This window comes from Chiloscyllium plagiosum, chromosome 23 (assembly GCF_004010195.1).
Source record: "Chiloscyllium plagiosum isolate BGI_BamShark_2017 chromosome 23, ASM401019v2, whole genome shotgun sequence".
In the NCBI taxonomy this organism is placed as follows: domain Eukaryota; kingdom Metazoa; phylum Chordata; class Chondrichthyes; order Orectolobiformes; family Hemiscylliidae; genus Chiloscyllium; species Chiloscyllium plagiosum.
The window spans coordinates 55,779,638-55,800,248 of NC_057732.1; the positions used below are offsets into that span (position 1 = coordinate 55,779,638).

A 20,611-nucleotide genomic window follows, 5' to 3' on the forward strand; every position below is an offset into this window, starting at 1 on the left:
TGACTGCTCCCTTGCTGTTCCCTAATTTCCACCCACACTGACTCGGTAGGCAGATCTTCCTCGACAATGGAAGCTTCTGTAGCTGTGATACCCTCTCTGATGATAGCAGTGCTACACCCCCTCCTCTTTTTCCCTCCTCCCTATTCTTTTTAAATGTTCTAAATCCTGGAACATCCAGCAACCATTCCTGCCCCTGAGAAACTCATGTCTCTGTTATGGCCACAACATCATAGCACCAGGTACTGATCCATGCTCTAAGCTCATCACTTTTATTCCTGATACTCCTTACATTAAAGCAAACAAACTTTAACCGATCCCTTGGTTATTTCCCAGGAAATTCCTTCCCACTGGCTGTGCTGCCTCTTGATATTGCCTCACCTCCATCAACTCTCACCACCGGTATTTAGCTCAGGTTCCCACCCCCCTGCCATATTAGTTTAAACCCTCCTGAACCACTCGAGCAAACCTTACACCCAGGACATTGGTCCCCTTCCAGTTCAGGTGCAACCCGTCCTTCATGTACAGGTCCCACCTTCCCCAGAAGGCATCCCAATTATCTACATATCTGAAGCCCTCCCTCCTACACCAGCTGCGCAGCCATGTGTTAAGCTGCGCCCGCTCCCTGTTCCTCTCCTCGCTTCTCGTGGCACCGGTAGTAAACCCGAGAACACTACTCTGTTTGTCCTGCTCTGCAGCTTCCACACTAACTCCCTAAAATCACTTTTTATATCCTCAATATTTGCCTTGCCTGATTATCTAGTTCCATCTCATTTAGAAATTAGAGCATCATGGGTCTTCTCTCTTATCAATGAGATGAGCAGCAGAGAAACCATGCATGAAAACTCCCTGAAAATGATGCTTAGCTCATTTTGAGAAATTTCAGTCCAACATTCTCAGTATTTTATTTTACTCACGTGATGAAGAATGATACAAATTGATTTCTTGAGCAGAGTTTTCCTAATTAGAAAAAAGGCTAAGAAGATTTACGTTGTACAATAAACTGATTTTGTTCCCAACAGCACACACTATTTCATCACAGCAGACCGCACTCCACAATCTAAATGTCAATACTGTTCTTACAGACAGTATTTTATCCAAATGAGTTGGCCAATTAAGCATGACTTGAGTATGATGAAAGTTTATTCCAAATGAATAACTGTTATGTGGGTCGAAAATATCCTTCCAATTTACAATTATGTTTGAAGTTTATTATTTTTGTTCTCCTGCCTTCTAGTTTTATGTTTAATATTTGAATCAAATATAGACTTGTCTCCGATGAAAAGCATTTTACTTCATGTAAATATTTTAAAAACTTGCATTTTATATCTCATTCTTCACCTCTTCCTGTGCATTGATATAATTTTAATAAGTGAGTATAAATTCAATGATAAATCAGGTCTCCTCAATATGTGGATGTTGACAACACTACCAGTTCAAATATTAAATTGGGTTGAACCCACCTTGACCTCAAATATTCCAATAGTATCATGGGACTTTGCTAATCTGCATAATTTAAAAAGTGAGCATGGTCTGTCTTTTGAGTAAAATTGTTTTCCGTCTTATTTCCCTATGAGATACTTCTGTATATTTTAAGATGGCATAATTCCCAATCCTCTATCATATAAACAATGTTAGTTTTATTTTGTAGCACTACTCACCAGATGTTTTTTGAAAATTATTTTCCACTTTATGTACACCTTCATTGTGAAAGGAAACTGGAAAGACCCTTCAAAATTCAAAGAGTTCAATTATCAAGCTTTAAGGAGTATTTATTCTGGTTCACTTTCAATTGCACTCCTTCAGAAACAAAGGATTTGTTTGCTAAATGAAGAGTTCAGAAAACTGGAAGCCTTTAATTACAACCTAAAATGTTCAGCGGACACGGGTTGATTCTGATAGTTGAGTGGTTTCGATAATCAAGGGTTGTGCAGTTAAGTGTACCGTTCCTAAGTATGTGCTGCAGTTTTCCACTCAGCTAATTCTCTTCTAATAATGCAGCATTTTTATGCATATTAAATACCTTTCAGCATTTGCAATAGTTTACAATCAATGTTATTACTGTTCAGTTTCTGATCTCTTGAGGGAAATCTGGTTTTATGAGCGTATGTTGTCTTATTCAACAATAGCAATCTGAAGAGAAATGAGGCTTTACAAATTCAGATTATTTTGCGAAGTATTTACAATTTTGTTTACCTTTAATATATGTCCTTTCCTGAATGAATTTCCCTTGTTTACTATCTCAGTATGATCAACAAATATTTAAGATATTTCCGAATACTCAGAAAAAGTAGATTCCAGAGAGAAACAAAGATTCTTAGGGAAGTGCACACCATGACTAATAAACAAGTTAAAGATAGTAGCAAACTGAAAGCAGAGGCATATAATTGCACACAGGTGAGTGGCAAGTCAGAAGATTGGATAGGATATAAAGAAATAGCAAAGAATAGCTGAAAGATTAATAAGGAGAGATTAGATTATGCAAGAAAGCTAATGATAAATATAAATTCAGATAGTAAAAGATTCTCCAGGTATTTAACAATTTTTTAAAAAGTAAAATTTATAAAATCATGGGGGGCATGATTAGGGTAAATAGACAAGGTCTTTTTCCTGGGGTGGAGGAATCCAGAACTGGAGAACACAGGTTTAAAGTGAGAGGGGAAAGACTTAAAAACGACCTAAAGGGGCAACCTTTTTACATAGAGGATGGTGCGTGTACAGAATGAGCTGTCAGAGAAAGTGATAGAGGCTGGTACAATTACAACATCTCAAAAGCATCTGGTTGGATATATGAATTGGAATAATTTAGAAGGATAAAGGCCAAATGCTGGCAAATGGGACTAGATTAATTTCGGATATCTGGTCGGCATGGCTGGGTTAGACTGAAGGGTCTGTTTCCCTGCTGCACAGCGCTATGACCCCGAGTGTTGGTCTTCTGGAGTTTTTGGAATTAATAACAGGAGATAGGGAAATGACATGAGTCAAACAGATATTTTGCATCTGTCTTTACTGAAGAAAATACAAATATCATCCCTGATATAGTTGAGGATCAGGATTTAAAAGGAATGAAGTAACTTTAATGAGTTACAATCACCAGGGAAATGATGTGAAGAAAAGAATGAAAACAAATGTCAGAAAAGTCCTCTGGTCCTGATCGATTTCGTGCTTGGATTTAAAAGAAGTAACTGCTAATTTTCCAAAATTAATAGAATCCAGAAAGGGCACACCAAACTGGAGACTGGCAAAGTATCTCCTTAATTCAAGGTGACAGGCAGAAAGCAGAAAATGATAGGCTATTTTACCAAACCTTTGTATTTCAAAGTTTATTATTAAAGAAGCTATAGCTGGACAATCAGAAAAATCATAATGCAGTCAGGTAGAGTCAGTAGGGTGACATTTGATTAACTCATTAGTTATTTGGGAATAACAAGCAACCTGGCCGAAGGACTTCTCTTGGATGTGCTGCACCGAGTGGCCTTTGTCAAATGTCTTTTGAAAATCTATCAGATTATTACACTAAATATGTGCTCCCAGTGTAGGGGTAACACATTAGCGTAGATAGTGGATTGATTGGCTAGTAGGCAGCAGAAAGAGCATATAAATGGCTCATTTTCAGGTTGGTAGGATGTGATGAGTGATATGATTCAAGATAAATAGATTGATCACCAAGGTAAACAGTGGTATCATTCTTTTGTAGCTGGACTAGACAATGAAAGGGGGAATGCTTTGCCAAGGTTATATAGAGCAGTGGCTGCAGGAGTACTGACCAGTGTTTTGGTCTCCTTATTTAAGAAAGGATGTAAAAGTATTAGAAGCAGTTTTGAGATGCTTGGTATTAGGGGCATATCTTATAAGGACAGGTTAGGCAGTCTGGATCTGTATCCTTTGGAGTTTGGAAGAATAATAGTGATCTTATTGAACATACAAGATTATAAAGGGAATTGACAAGGTAGGTGCTGAAAGGATGTTTCCCTTCAGAAGGGAGACCAGCAAAAATGAAACTGTTCAAAAATAAGGGATCTCACTTAAAACTGAGAATGACAGGGAATCTGAAACTTGCTTCCCCATGGAGTGGGGTCATTGAACGCTTTTAAGGGAGAAATTGATAGAGTCTTAGATGACATAATCAGTTCTGCTATGATCTTGTTGAGTCATAGAGCAGGCTTGATAGGCCGAATGGCCTACTTCTGCTCCTAATTCATGTGTTTGCCTTGTTATGATCCTAGCTGATGTATATACCAGACAAATCACGTCCTAGAATCTCTGACTTGATAGGTCCTGCTTTGCTGATGTTAAAATGGGGATATCAGTCACTGAACATAGTCACCAGGGGATCTCAGTGTACTTTTGCCACAAAGCCTACATATTACTCCAGACAAAATGTAAAGTTGGGACAAATTCATTACAGACATCAGAAAAGGATACAAGTCATCCCCAAACTTACATCTAGAATCGCTTTGCTCTCAGTGAAAAAGTCATTAGATGCTTTCTCCTTCATCTGATAAATATTCCAAAGACACCTTAAAATAACTGCAAATGAAACTCATTGTGAGTTTAACTTCAGAGTGAAATGAGTTCCATAAGTCCACTGTCCAACAGCCCTTCTCTCTCTGACTCTCACTAAACAATGTCTGATTGATTCAAAAGAAACGTAAGGTGTAGCCCATCCTGTTTGTAGAGGTCCCACCTTCCCCAGAATGAGCCCCAATTATCCAGGACTCCAAGACCCTCCCTCCTACACCATTCCTGTAGTCACTTGTTCAACTGCTCTCACTCCTTATTCCTCAACTTGCATGGGCAATAAACCAGAGATAACAACTCTGTTTGTTCTAGCTCTAAGCTTCCACTCTAACTCCCTGAATTTCTGCCTTAGATTCCCATCTCTTTTCCTACCAATGTGGTTGGTGCCTGGATAAAAAACTTTGATGAGATAATTCCCATTTTCTGTGTTGCACCATAGTGGAAAGTAAATGTAATTGGATAGGTTGAGGTTTATTGTAAAAATATTGAATTGATTAATGAGGATATAACATACACTGAAGAGTATAAGACTTCAGCTAGTGCTTATATTAAAATGGCATCAGGTGACATGGCAACTGTTTTGGTATTCTTCAGATACAGCTACGTTTCCTGAGAGCTATCTCACTGTTGCTGAAATGTTGATGTGCTTGATAATTGTCTGAAAACTCACTATGGTCAGGTTATAATGTACTGAGTGAACAGTATGAGTGAATGTAACCTTCACACTGAACTCAGCAGCATGTCCAAATGATGAAGCAAAAATGTGTGATCAGGCACAGAGTCATGGAATGATTATGGCACAGATGGGGGCCATTTGCCCCATCATGCAGCACCGGCTGTATTACCTAGTGTAGATCTCCTGCCTTTTCCCCATATCCCTGATCACCCATTACCATATAAGAAACCATCCAATGCTCTTTTTGGAAGTCTTCATTAAACCAGCCTCCACCACAAAAGCAGGTTAAATGACATGATGTTCATCAAGTGAAAAAATCATTCAGTACAACACGTTAAAAAGTGCCAGAAATGCTCAGCAGGTCACTTTCTTGGAGAGAGAAACAAAGTACACGCGTCATATCTGGGGCTTCTCATTGGAACTGGGAGGAGGTCTGAGTTGTGATTGATCGGTGTGGTGAGTAAATGGAAGGCAGGAGGCTGAGAGGAACAAAACGGAAGGTCCATAATAATGCGGAAGACAAGAAAACTTCAAACAGAGAAGGTGTCAAAAGGAGAGGGGCAAGTAAGGAAACAAGAGACATGTCAAGAGGACCAAACAAAACAAAAAAATTGTTGAAGGAACTCAGTAGATCTGTCAACATCTGTGGGGAGAGAGAAAGCAGAGTAATGTTTCAACTCCAGTGATCCTCCTTCAGAACTGTATGGGGTTGGGGACCATGAACTGGAGGCTGTGGAGAGGGAGATCACCAGATGAGTTGATGTTAGTGACAATCGTGGATGGTTGTATCATGGTACTGGGGAGATAGAAGGAGGTATCTAAGCACTGGCACTCAGCCTACAAAATCCCCAATATCAGTAGGCCAGATAATAACAGCACAGCACCCATTCTGAAGAAGAGACAAAGCAGAAATTGCTGGAGAAACTCAGCAGGTCTGGCAGCATCTACGAAGAGAAAGCAGAGTTAACATTTCAGTCCAGTGACCCTTCATCAGAACTAAATTTAATTGGAAAAGTATGGGTATATATGCTGAAGATGGGTAGGGGGAGGAGTAAACAATAAGTGCAGATGGAAGCGATGAGGCAGGAAGGGTCAAAACCAATGGGTCTGCCCAGGCAGTCCTGTTTGTGGGTTTTAGGAGGGAAATAGATGCAAACTGTGTGGGGTTGGGAGACTATGAGCTTGGAGGCAGTGGGAGGATGAGGGGGTAGTGGAGATCTCCTGATGAAATGAGATTTGGGACACAATGGCCTGCTGTTCCAGGATGGTTTAATAACAAAGTCAGGGTTGGATCTGAGTGGAACTAGGAGGATAGGTTGTAAATTATGGCGACCATTGTCATGTTGACAGTTTTCAATGGACAGATCAAGTGCAGGTAAAAGGACAGAGGGAGAGGTCCAGATGCAAGGACAGTGTTGGAGGGTGAATGAAGGGGTCTGTGGGACAGGGAAAGGACTCTTGTCCAAAGAAACAGGCACAGAGGTGAAGAGAATGAAAGAAAAGTTCAATGATGTGTCATGCTGGAAATTCATTAAGATGGGCGCACTGGGGGATGCAGAACATCCAGCGTCAGAGTGCAGAAGATCACAAAACTCCTCTCATCCCTATCCCATCCTCAGTGTATATACCAACCATTTCTCAGCAAAAATGCCGTTCTGAAGAATGGGAAACTGAATTTGAAACATTAACTCAGTTTTCTCTCCACAGATGCTGCAAGATCTGCTAAGTTTTTCCAGCACTTTCTGCTTTTGTTTGCTTCAGATCTTCAGCATCTACAGTTCTTCATTTTGTTTTCAAGGAGCTAGGATGAGATAAAACGTTCAATCTGAACGTAAAGTGAAAAAAACAGAGAAAAATGAGAGGAAAACCAAGCCAGTAAAGAAAATGAAACAAAATGTCAACAGAGATCATGATTCAAAATTGTTGAATTTGATGTTGGAAAACAATTGATGATTGATACAAATAGACTTGTGTGGTTTTTAAAATTACAATTGCCATTTCCAGGAATTTACAGTGTAGGTATAAGATTAAATGGTAAATGGAGGTTGGGAGAGGGACCCAGAAAGACTCACAAGAAACAGGTTTTAAAGAGAAGGGAATAGTGCATTGAAGATTTTCAGAGGGGAGTTTCACTAAATGCTGGACAAAACTAGAAGATTACAGTGGTTGGGGTAATGAAGGAAGGCAGGGTCAGTATTTACAGGATTTTGAAATGTATAGAGGACAGGAAGCTCGTGTAAATTAGCAACAGCAGGGGAATGATAAATATGATATTGATAAAGACCAGGATTTTATATAGAAGCGGATACATTCAGCAGAACTTGGGGTATATTAAAGTTTGTAAATTATTGAGATAGAGTCACTATCTAAATATGATGGATGAATGTATGAAACTGGGTGAGTCACAGAGTTATCAAAGATAGTCTGATTGGATCTGATTGTGTTCTGAAGGGGACGGTGACCTGCTGCTGTTTTCAGCTTCTAATGTTCTGTTGAGACTTTGATTTGGTTCAGAGGGCACAGACTTTGAAGTGATCTTGAAGAATGATTAAAAAATTACAAAGCAATGTGAGCTAGAAGTAAGCCTGGCTCAATAATGGTCAGAAAAATAGGTTTAGATTCCCAGCCAAATGAGAAAATAGAGCCATAAATGCAATAAAATGCCAGATAAAGGTTTGAATTAGTGTTGGTAATTACTCTGTATATTATAATTAACATTAGACTCAAAACATTAGCTTTCTTTCTCCATGGAAGCTGCCTGTCCCGCTGTGATCTCCAGTACGTTTTGTTTTCACTAAAATATCACTATTGTATCCTGCTCACACATTTCCAAACTCCCCACCATCCCATGGTCATGTTTTATTATTTGGAGCTTTTCCATTCCCACTTACAATTTGTCCATCTTCAGTTTGTTCTAAGCTTCAAAAACTTCAAGAGTTAAAGTATCCCATGCTCAGATCACTTTTTAACAATTAGGTTTCTACAATCTGATTTCTTTATGCATTTGGTACAAATCCTACATTTTTGTTGTTTCATTACTGATCTATCAATAATCAAAAATAATTTTCATAGCTTCATGTCTCTCAAACTCTCAAAGTTTAACAATTCTTTAATTGTTAAATTCCTAAGAACAAAATCTTAGTTTTTCAAACTTTTAGGATAATTCTACCCTCTCATCCCAGACAGTTCAAGTGAGTCCGTGATGGGATTGCATCATTAGGGGTTGGTGGGAATGTGGAGTTGAGTTACAATCAGCTGTGCCATAATCTTGTTAAATGATGGAGTAGGTTAGAAGGGCTGAATGGCCTACTCCTAAATTGTATGAGCGTTTTACTATCCATATGCAAGAGCTGGAGGAGTGGGGATGTGAGTGACTCCTTACACTGCCAAGCCAATCAGAGCACCAACTCTGCAAACTTAGGAGACCAATCAGAAAATTGGTGATCCATCACAGAGTAGACATGGACAGATCATTTTCTGGTTGGCATCTTAACTGTTTAGAATTTGCATCAATGACTTGAATGAAGGAACCAAAGCTACAGTAGCTAAATTTGCTAATGACACAAAGATAGGGCGGAACTTAAGTTGGTGAAGAGGACATAGGAAGCTTCAATTGGATATTGACATGCTAAGTGACTGGACAAAGGTTTGGTAAATGAAGTATAAGTTTGAAAAATATGTAATTGTCCATTATGGTAGGAATAATAAGTACATTATCTAAATGGTTAGTGATCGCAGAGGGATCTGCTCGTCTTCATGTCTGAGTGGTAAAAGCTTAGTACAGCAGGTAAAGCAGGTAAATGGGAAAGAAAATAGAATGTTATTATTTACTGAATGGAGAATTGAATTGAAAAGTGTGAAGGTTATCGTTTAATTATACAGGACTCTGGTGAGATCACATCTGGAGTGCTGTGCAGCTTTGGGAGAAGGATATAAATGCATTGATAATGGTCGATGGGAAGTCTTGGCATAATAATAATGTCATTGGACTAGTAATCCAGAACTCTAAGATCAGGTTCTGGGGACACTGATTCAAATACCAGAACGGTAAATAGTGAAATTTCAATTAAATGAAAATCCAGAATAAAAATGTTGACCATGCAAAAACTGTTGATTATTGTAAAGCAATTATGGCTCACTGATGTCCTTTAGGATTGAAATCTGACATCCTCTCCTGATCTGGCCGCCACATGACTCCAGACCCACAGCAATGGGGTTGACTCTGAACTGCCTGTTGGGCAATTAGGGATGGCCATTGAATTCTGACCTCGCCAGAGACACCCACATTCCATGAATGAGAAACAAAGTTTCCAGAGAAAGTTTACTTGGCAAATACATGGAATGGAAATGTGTTGCTGGAAAAGCGCAGCAGGTCAGGCAGCATCCAGGGAACAGGAGAATCGACGTTTCGGGCATAAGCCCTTCTTCAGGAATGGCTTATGCCCGAAACGTCGATTCTCCTGTTCCCTGGATGCTGCCTGACCTGCTGCGCTTTTCCAGCAACACATTTCCAGCTCTGATCTCCAGCATCTGCAGACCTCACTTTCTCCTCAAATACATGGAATGGGTGTGTTGTCTTATGAAGAAAGGTTGGACAGATTTGTTTTATGTGCATTGTTTAGAAAAGTAAGATACAAATAGATTGCACCAGAGGGTCTTGAGAGGTTTTGACAAGATGCACATTAGAATGACATTTTTGTCTTGTGGAAGATGCCAGACCTGGAGGTTGCTGTTTAAAAATAAAGAGCCACCGATTTCAGACAAAGATGAGGAGAAATGGTTTTTTTCAGAGGTTTGTGTTTCTGCCCTTTGAGGATGGGTCCTTGAAGTTTTCTTTAAGACGTTAGTAGATAGATTTTCATTCAGCAGAAGAATCAAAAATTATTGTGGGTTTCGGAATGTATAATCTGAAACATAAACAGATCACATTGAATGGTGGAGCAGGGGCTTTAATAGCCAATTCCTGCACCTAAAGTAGGTCACCCCCCTCCCCAGCCCCGTAATCACTTCATCCAACCAGATGTGAAAGTCTAAATCTATATCCATTGTAGTTACTTCTTTTTAACTTTAGTTATTTACCCTGAGTAATTTGGTCAGGCAAAAATGCAGAGTGTTGCTGACTAGCCCACACTTATACAATTAAGTGTCGGCAAAGATTATTATGTATGTAACTTTTATTTATTTTCAATAATTTCTGTTGCTAGTGATACAGAGAATTTCCTCTTTATATTATCCCTTTCGTGACTTCAGGATGTTCCAAAATGCCTTATATCTAATGAAATACTTTTGAAATATAGTCACCGGTTACAATGGGAAACATGAGAACCAATTACAGCAAGATGTCACAACTGCAATAAAATACTTGCTTGTATAATGAGTGCTTCATGATGTTGGTTGAGGAAAAAGTAATGGCAGGGCTTGTGGAAAAGCCCACTGGTCGTCTTCAGCAAGTGCCTTAGTATCTTTTACATCAATGTTAGAGAACATATGTGATCTTATCTTTCACTGAAGCTATTGTGTTTTTTCAAATATTAACATTATTGGCTATTGTTCCAACTCCAATATATGTTGAAGGAGACAGTCTGGAATGTGTTGAACATTTCCTGCACCTCAGCAGCCTCCTCTCTGAAAAGGCCACTATTGGGGGAGTGATCCAGCAGTTAGCTGGTTAGCTATGCCAGTCTGATTTCCACAAGCTATGGCTATGAATAATCATTAACATAGACCTCCAAAAATCAACGTAAGTCCAAGAGTACAGAGTAGCTGTGTTCACCCCATTCCTGCACTGCAGTGAGACCCACACTATGTCTCTGTAAGACATCAGAGCACATGGGAAAGCTCATCAGCAGAGCCTCTGCCAAGATTCTATGGAGTGATTTTCAAACAAACACTAGTGTCCTCCTTGAAGCCGGATTCCATGAGCATCCAGGCAAAATGCCTGGACCCTGTTGGCAGATAATAAAAAGTTACCCCCTTCCCCACCACCTTCAGGCACTGAAGCGGCTGTTGAGGTATTAGATGCACTAGTTTTAACTTTCCAATATTCCTAGATTCTGGAAAGATCCCATCAAATTGGAAAATAACAAATGTGACTTAACTATTCAGGAAAGGAGGGAATCAGGAAGCTCTGTGTCAATTAAATTAACATCTCTCATATGGAAAATGCTAACATCTATTACTCAGGAGGTTACCCAAAGCATGGCCTTTAAAAAAATCTTAATGCAGTCCAGCAGGATCAACGTGGTTTGTGAAAAGGAGGTTATCTTTGATTGAGTTAATAGATTATCTTGAGGAATTATCAGCAATATAGATGAAGTGAAACCTTTTGATGTGGTGTACTTGGAATGTTAGAAGGTGCCACATGAAACATCACATTGCAAACTAAGAGCTGGTGATGAAGGCAGTAACTTAGTAGTATGGATCAAAGATTAGAGGCCTAATAGAGGGTGAGTGTGAGCACAAATGTTCTGAGGAAGTGTCATCAGACCCGAAACACTAACTCTGATTACTCTCCACAGATGCTGCCAGACCTGCTGAGCCTTTCCAGCAACTTCTGCTTATGTTTCTGATTTACAATATCAGCAGTTCCTTCAGTTTTTTATGAAAGTAGGAATGTTGTGCTAAAGTTTCATGGAGCATTGATGAGTCCACGTCAGGAGTACTGCACAGTGTCATGGTATCCTTATTTACAGAAGGAGATAAATGTGTTAAAAACTGATGTGAGATCATTCACTTGACTGATATCTGGAATGGAGGACTTATGAGGAGATGTTGGAGAGGCTGGAGCTGTATCCATCAATGTTAATAAAAGGTGAAGTTTATCCTGTTAAAATGTATAAGATCCCGATGGGGTTTAGCAAGGTAGGTAGTGAAAGGATGTTTACCCTCAATGGAGAAACCCAAACTAGAGATAGCTGTTTAAAAATAAGAGATCTCTTATATAAAACTGAGAAGAAGAGAAAAGTTTTCTCGAGGATTGAGAGTCTATGGAACCCACTTCCCCTTTCAGTAGGATGATTGAAGGCAAATTGCTGATTAATAGAGGGAGTCGATGGTTATTGGGCATCCATGGGTATGTGAAGTTGGAGCCACAATCAGCTCCATAGAGATCCTTTTGCTCAGCAGAGACACCTTGATGGTTCAAGTGGCCTTAATTATTTACAAGTATGAACAATGGATGAAAGAAGTGAATATATGATGGCTAAATGTGCTGACAACAGCAAGATAGACAGGAAATTGATTTATAAAGAAGACTTTAGTTTTTAAAGGGATTTAGACAGCTTCTGTAGGTAGGCAACAATTTAGCAGATGGAGTATGATGTGTGAATGCATCCATTTTGGAAAGAAAAATAGAAAAACTGCTTGTTTTTAAAAGTTATTTGTGTGATATGGACATCACTGATGGGGGGAGCATTTATTGCCCTGCAATTACCCTGGAAAAGATTATAGCGAACTTCTTGAACCACATCATTTAAGTGAAGTAGGATTGCAGAATTCTGAGGTACAAAGTGATCCAAGTGTCGTGGTGCATGAGTTACACAGAGTTAGTCTACAGGTGTTGCAAGTAAATATGAAGGCACATGGGTGATGTTGTTTATTGAAAGGGTAATGAAAGATGAAAATTTGAATGCTTTGTTAAAGTTATACAGAGCATTGGTGAGGCCACATTCTGGAATATTGTGATTAGTTATGGTGTCCTTATTTAAGTAAAGGCAGAATTGCATTAGCAGCAGTTTAGGGAAGGTTGTACTGATTGATTCCTGTGATGAAAGGGTTTACCTCATGAGGGAACATTCACCAATTTATGTCCGTACTTGTTGGAGTTAGAAGAATGAGCAGTCATTTTTGTTGAAACATTTAAGATCCTGAGGTGATTTAACAGAGTGAATGTCAATGTCTCCCCTTGTTAGAAAGACAAGTACTAGGACCACTGTCTACAAATGAAAGTTCTCCCATTCAAAATAGAGATTAGGAGAGTTTTTCTTCCCTCTCAGAGGAATGTGAGTCTGCTGAACTATCTTCCCCAGAGAATGGTGAAGGTGGAGCCATCAGTAGTTTAATGCAGAGGTAGATAGATTCTTGACTAACAATGGATTCAGCATGTAGTGGGATAGGCTGGAAGGTGTAGTTTAGGCCACAGTCAGATTAGGGGTGTTCTTATCAAATACCAAAGCAGATTTGAGAGGTTAAATGACCCACTCATGTTCCTCAGTGAAAAGTTTGTTTATATGTCTTGTTTTCCCAACTTTCAAAGTGGCGAGTGTTGAAGGGGAGGACAACAAGAACACTTCGAAGAAACTCAATAGCTCTCCTTGCTGTGCAGCAGCATTGACATTAGGAACTGAAAGGAGCTTTCTACCAATTATTCAGAAGTGACGATAACCTGTCCATCAAGCTGCATCTTTTATTGGGACCAGAGAAGGAAAGGAAGCAAACCCTTGAGTCTGGAGCCCACTTCATCAGAAGACATTCTGCCCCATCAACAATCCCTGCATCAAGAATTGACCTGTTTCATTGCATGAAGACAGAAATTCATGAACTTAAGTAGTTTGTGTCTTTGTTTCAAAGCTGATGTTGGCTTTTTATATTCCTGAGCGAATTTTTAAATTTTGTTAAGATTTTCAGTCAAGTAACTGTATTCTACACATTGCCCAATAATTAAACAAAGAAATTGCCCTCGTTGTTCTTATAATCTCTTAGAAGGACCATGTGAGGATTTAAATGCTATTTGTGATAAAATGAAAATCTGTCATATTTCTGGCAGAATAAGTAATGAGAACCTTGGCTTTCATTAGTTGCATGTTGTAAATAAAAGCGTCACCACGGCAAAGAATTTCCACATATTTTACCTTCATGAAAAGTTACTGTCCATGTTAAAATGCCAAGTGATAAATTAAACTTGACAATACATTGCAATGAAAAGAGATTTGTATTGACAGTGCACTTGGAGAATTGTTTTTACTTACTAAAGGAAAAAAGCTTGTTGAACTGATCAATCTCCAGAAATCTATGGAGTTGGGATGATTGCCATCCAGGCTAATCCATCTTTCGTTTCCAAAAGCATTAAAGTATTCTGTGTATTCTGTTATTATGAGACTGCAATATCATTAGGTTTTAGGCATTCTAACATCCATCGATACATTCTAAAGTCCCCTTACTGTGGTTTTATTAAATATTAGAGTAATTTATGTCAATATCTTTAATGGCATTTCTTTGCAGTCCTTTTTGAATGAGCAGCTTTTGTTGGTTCATTTACAATACTGTGCTCAGTTCAGCCACAGATCTTTCCACAGTCACATTGGATGACATATTGGGAGCTCTAATTAGTCTGCAGTGAATGATACAACAGCTTAGTGCTGGAATAAGGGACAGAGAGCTAATTAAAACTCAAGGTAAAAATCTGTGTTATAATTAGTTCATGTTTCCCATTCTATCATAGCGCTGGCTGAATCATTTGCAATAACCACTATTCAAGTACTTAATTCAGGGTGAGGCATTCTCAAATGTATTTGTTTCCAAAATACACAACACAGCCTCATCTGGCACAGATACAAGAGGAATTGATTTTCCATTCATGAAATAAAGCTGTTACACATGCAGATGTTTCTAATACTACGGAACTTGTGACAATTATATTTAGGTAGAACTGGCGTGGTTAAATGGGGAAGGGAAAGGGTAATTGAGCTAATCTCAGTGAGAAGAGCATTGATTAAAGAGATGGAAAATGGAGAGAGTGATGCCATCTAAGGGAAAATGCTGGTAGCATCTTTAGTGATTTTAATGGTATCGTGGAAGAAAGGGTAGCCTGTGGTTACAACTGGTATTCCTTCAAAAGGATTATGCTCTTGGGACTTGATTCAAAAGAATTTTTTTTATTGTTGATAATAAAAATTTTTGAAAAGTTCCTTTGTCCATCATTTGTCAAATAACACTCACTTTCTCTACGAAGAATGAAGAGGGAAAATCATCCTTCTCTTTACTTTAGGTGTTATTTTGTTTTGACTGTTTTTGTCACTATCAGTTTAAGACCTAATTCTTACTATTTCCTATAATTAACACAATTGTAATCACATATACAAAGATGATAAGTTCAATGTACAATATAGAAGTTGGACTTTAACCACAGGAGGATTCTGGTCCTGATCTTTCACCTGGGTTTTTACATTTTTCAATTGTGAATGTGTCCACCTACAATTGAAGATATCTGTTCAGCCAATACAAACATTAGATTTTAATAAGTTTATTATAAGGGATAAACAAACTGAAAACCTTGAACATTTTCAGTTGAGCACAGAGACCCAGCATGAATTTGTCAATAGTAGACCATGTCTGATCGAGCTGAATGAAGAGGCGATTGAAGTATTACACAAGGAACTGTATATGAACATTATCTATAAGAACGTTCAGAAAACATTTGATGAAGTCCTAAGAAGATGCTGTTAGCTAAAGGTGAAGCTCATGAAACTGAAGAAAAATTATTGATCAAGTTGGGAAACTGATTACTGCAGGAATCAGAGAGTGGTAAATACCTTAAGTGGCAGGATAAACCCAGTCCTGCAAACATAAAACATGTTTTGAGACATCAGCAAATATTTATTAATGACTTATTTGATGGAGTCAATAGCCACACATTCAATTTTACTGATGACACAAAGGTAAGTAGTGTTGGAAATAGAGTAGAAAAAATCATAAAATATGTTAAAGGATTAAATGAATGCACAGAATAATGACAAATGAATTTTATTGTAGACAAATGTCAGGTCATTCAATTTGGAACTAAAATTTAGAATTGCAAATGAGGAAAAGATGTGGAGGTCCATAGAAATTTAAAATTGCCAGTACACAGGTCATTATAATGCCGTAGAGAGGAACAGAAAATAAAATATCTACTGAAATGCTATAATCCAGAAGTAAAGAGTACAATGGGATATAAGACTGGAGTCACCTGGAGGCAGGGGGTATGGCTAAGATGTTAAATTAACACTTTGAACTTGTCTGTACCATACAGTGCCACATAATTCAGACCACAGGGACACAAGAGGGAACTCAGTCACTGGAAGGTCTCAAAATTGACAGGACAGAAACTTTGGATAGACAGTTGGTACTTAAAGTTGGCAAGATACTGTGACTGGATGAGATGCATCCAAGGATTTTGAAGGAAGAGGCAATGGAAATTGAAGAGGCACTGGTCACAATTTTTCAGTCTTCACCAGACTTGGGGGAAGTGCCAGAAGACTGAAAAATTGAAAACTTTATGGTTCTGTTCTAGAAAGGTTGTAAGCAGCATTTACAGACCAGTCAGTTTAGCCTCGGTGGTGGGAAAGCTTCTAGAAACAATTATTCAGAATAGAATTAGTAGTTACACAGAAAAGGTAAATTGAATAGAAAGGGTTAGGGAAATAATTTTAACTAACGTTTTGAAGTTTTTCTGAAGAAGTAACAGAAAGACTCGATGAAGGTAATGCTATTGCTGTTATTGACATCAATTTCCAGAAAGAGTTGATACAGTGCCACACAATAGACTTGTGAGGAAAGTTACAGATCATGGTATAAAAGGGACAGTTGCAATGTGGATGCAGGTTTGGCTGAGTAATAGGAAACAGTATAATGGACAATGGATATTGTTCAGGAGGTAGGAAGGTTTATAGTGGAGTTCCCCGGGGTTGGGGAGACCATTACAGGAATTCTGGCTTTTCCTGATACATATTAATGATCTGGAACTTGTAATGCAGGGGACAATTTCAGAGTTTGCAGATGACACTAAACTTGGAAGAATTGGAAACTGTGAGGAGGATAGTGTGGACCTCCAAAAGGACATTGACAAGTTGGCGAAATGGGTGGACAAGTGTCAAATGGGGTTCTGTACAGGGAAGTGTGAGTTGATGCTTTTTGGTCGGAAGAACATTGAAAGACAGAGTGGAATAGGGTTTATGATTCAAAATGGAATGCAGGTAATTACTTCGTGGTATTACCGCTGGACTGTTAATCCAGAGACCCAGCTAATAAAAAAAGAAATTGCTGGGTCTGGCAGCATCTGTGGAGAGAAATCAGAGTTAACATTTTGGGACCCAGTGACCCTTACTCAGAACCCAACTAATGTTTGAGGACCCAGGTTTGAATCCCACCACAGCAGATGGTGAAATTTGAAATAAATTTTAAAAATCTGGAATTAAGAGTCTAATGATGACCATGAATCCATTATCAATTGTTGGAGAAACCCCTCGGATTCACTAATGTCCTTTAGGGAAGGAAACTGCAATCCTTATCTGGTCTGATCTACACGTGACTCCAGACCCACAATAATGTGGCTGACTCTTACTTGATCTCTGGCCTAGCCAGTGAATCCTTCATGCCATGAATAAAAACAAGTAGGGGGAGCTGGGTGCGTATGTGCACAGTTCATTAAAGGTGGCAGGACAGTGCGAGAGAGTAGTTAATGATGCATGCAGTGTCCTTGGCTTTATTAGCAGAGTGCAAGAGTGAAGAGCTTGCACTTTGAGTACAAGGCTCTTGTTAGACCTCAGCTGGAATATTGTGCACAGTTTTGGACACCACATTGTAGGAAAGATGAATATTGGATAGAGTGCAGAAATGATTTACAAGAGTCATTCTTGGAATGAAAAACTTCAGCTATGAGGATAGATTGATGAAGTTGGGACTGTTCTCTTTGGAGAGAAGAAGACTAAGAGAAGATTGGATAAAGGTTTGCAAACTCATGAGTTGGCTGGTCAGAGTAGAGAGGGAGGAACAGATTGTAAAAGGAACAAGAACAAGTGGACACAGGTGTAAAGTGATTTGCAAAAAGGTGAAGCAAGGAATGTCAATGCCTGGAAATGTGGTGGAAACAAGTTCAACTGAGGCATTCATGATGTTACTGTAGGAGTATTGGATAAAAAATAATGTGGAGAAAGCAGGAGACTGACACCAGATGATGTTCATTGACCAAGCTGGTGGGGGCATGATGGGCCAAGTGGCCTTTGTTTGCATTGTAACATTTCTGTGATTCTGTGGTTCTGTGAAGTTCACCTTTGGCCTAATGAAAACCTTGTTAGATAACAGCTGAATGATTGGGAGCAGTTCTGGGTGTCACACCTCACGATGCCCTGGAGAGAGTACAGCGTAGATTCAACAGACTGATAAATGGATTCCAAGGGTTAATTCACAAACCAGAATTCAATATTTTGGAATTTAGGATGCTAAGATGTGATTTGATCAATGTTTTCAAACCATCAAAAGGCACAGACAGGGTAGATAGTGTTTTTCTTTTTCCTCCTCTTTGGAAATCTGCAAGAGGTAATATCTAAAAAAATGTAATTTGGGGTCTTTCAGGATCAACAATAAGAAACAATTCTACGAACAAATGCTGGCAGAATTTTGCAATTCCTTTCTGCAAATAGCAGTTGATGCTGGATCAATTGTTAATTTACGTGTGAAATTGATAGGTTTTTGTTAGCCAATGGTTTTAAAGGATGTGGAGCAAAGGCAAGATATTTAATTGCCTATCAGTTCATGATCTCACTGGATGATGGAAGAGGCTTAAGGGCTAAATTGAACACATTTATTTTATATGATGTGATGGTGTTAACCATTCCTGGGATAAAATCAGAGAGAGTTCATTTCTATCTGACAGTTTCTGTGAAATGGCTATGCATCATAATATCAACTGTTTGAGTTATACATCTTTACAAATTGCCAACAATTTATAATACTTGTACTAAAAGCCTTAACTGTCATATTGATGTGCAACCTGACTTCCCGGCATTTAGAGGGAGGAAATATGTGAATGCAATAAAATATTGTTTAATAAAGTAATTTAGAAATGTCATTACTACGTTGATAATTCTCTCAACACTCTTTTCAATTATGATCATACTTCTCAATTAATTGGCTCAGTGAAGATTCAGAGTGTAATAATCATTGTATCTTTATGCAACTAGGAAAATGTATTCAGGCTCGTGACATCACACTTTGAGAATGGACGAGGTAAAAGCCCCTATGACCCGAGGCTGCTGACTACTTCCGTTTTAATTGGTGAGTAAAAACCCAGACATTGATCAGAATGTAAAGCTTTAACTGATTCAGTGCTGATGTGCTCTCCAACCACTGGTTACATTAAATGCTCCATTGAGTTTTTTCATTGTCATTGTAATTGTAACCACATTGAATCAGCAATCAAAGGAATCAAACTATTGCAATAAATAAAAATGACACAGCCCAGAAGAGCAAGTCAGAGGCTAGGAATCCTGCAGTGAGTAGCTCACCTCCAGACTCCCCAATGCCTGTCCACCATCTAAAAGGCACAGGTCAGGAGTATGATGGAATATTTCCCATTTGCCTGGATGGGTGCAGCTCCAATAACACTCAAGATGCTTGACACCATCCAGGAAAAAGCAGCTCACTTGATTTGCACCACTTCCACAAACATCCACTCCCTCCATCATTGACATTTAGTAACAGTAGTGTGTGCTATCTCCAAGATGCACTGCAGAACTTCACCAAAGATCTTCAGAAAGTAACTTCCAAACTCACGACCACTTCCATCTAGAAGGACAAGGGCAGCAGAAACATGGGAACACCACCCCTTGCAAGTTCCCCTCCAACCCACTCATCATCTTGACTTGGAAATATATCACCGCTCTTTCAGTGTCACTGGGTCAAAATCCTGGAATTCCCTCCCTAAGGGCAATGTGGTCAACCTCCAGCACATGAACTGCAGTGGTTCTGGAAGGCAGCTCACCCCCACCTTCTCAAGGGGCAAGTAGGATCGGGCAATAAATGCTGGGCCCAGCCAACAATGCCCACATCCTGTGAGTGAATAAAATTTTGAAACCATGAGTTACATTCTATTCTAACATCCCAACATTTAACCTCATGCCTTTCAGTTCTCCAAAATAACACACAGAACCTTGTACTGAGATAATTATAATTTGTGTCATAGTCAGAGTGCCAGACAAATGTTTCATATTTCATATCCAGCATTAAACAAGAACAGCTAGTGTGAGATTATCTGCTCTGAGTATTGTCGCAGCTTGTAATGGCTACAAAATAGGATACATATCAAATTTAATAATACTCTCTTTCATTCTAAACTCCTTTTGAAGTTTTATGTTATCTGATTTCATTTCTTGAGATCTCAGGGATCAGGGAAGCAGGAAGAGGTGGGATTTCTGCTTATGTTGCAGATTCAGGTGGAATTAGTCTCATTTTAGATATTTTATCAAAGCTTCACAAAGACTCATTTGTGATACAAAATCATGTTTTAAAATGCTATGGTCACTAAAAGATGAAAGTCAGATAAATCAGATTGATTCTTGTTGATAACATCAGGTTTAATTGAAAGATTAACACTGCTTTACTGAGTTCAACTTACTTATGTTACAATATGCTAACATTAATTAATTAACTGTTTTATCAATG

The 20,611-nt window shown here is 38.8% G+C and overlaps 1 protein-coding gene across 4 annotated transcripts in view; it reads left to right on the top strand.

Annotated features, from left to right (window-relative positions):
• Positions 1-20,611, top strand: part of sema3ab (sema domain, immunoglobulin domain (Ig), short basic domain, secreted, (semaphorin) 3Ab) — a 412,514-nt gene that overhangs the window by 303,579 nt on the left and 88,324 nt on the right. For all 4 annotated transcript variants that reach the window (XM_043714215.1, XM_043714218.1, XM_043714217.1 and 1 more), the window contains one exon: positions 19,132-19,225. In XM_043714215.1, the coding sequence (XP_043570150.1) occupies positions 19,132-19,225 (94 nt within the window). The remainder of the gene's footprint in view (positions 1-19,131; positions 19,226-20,611) is intronic.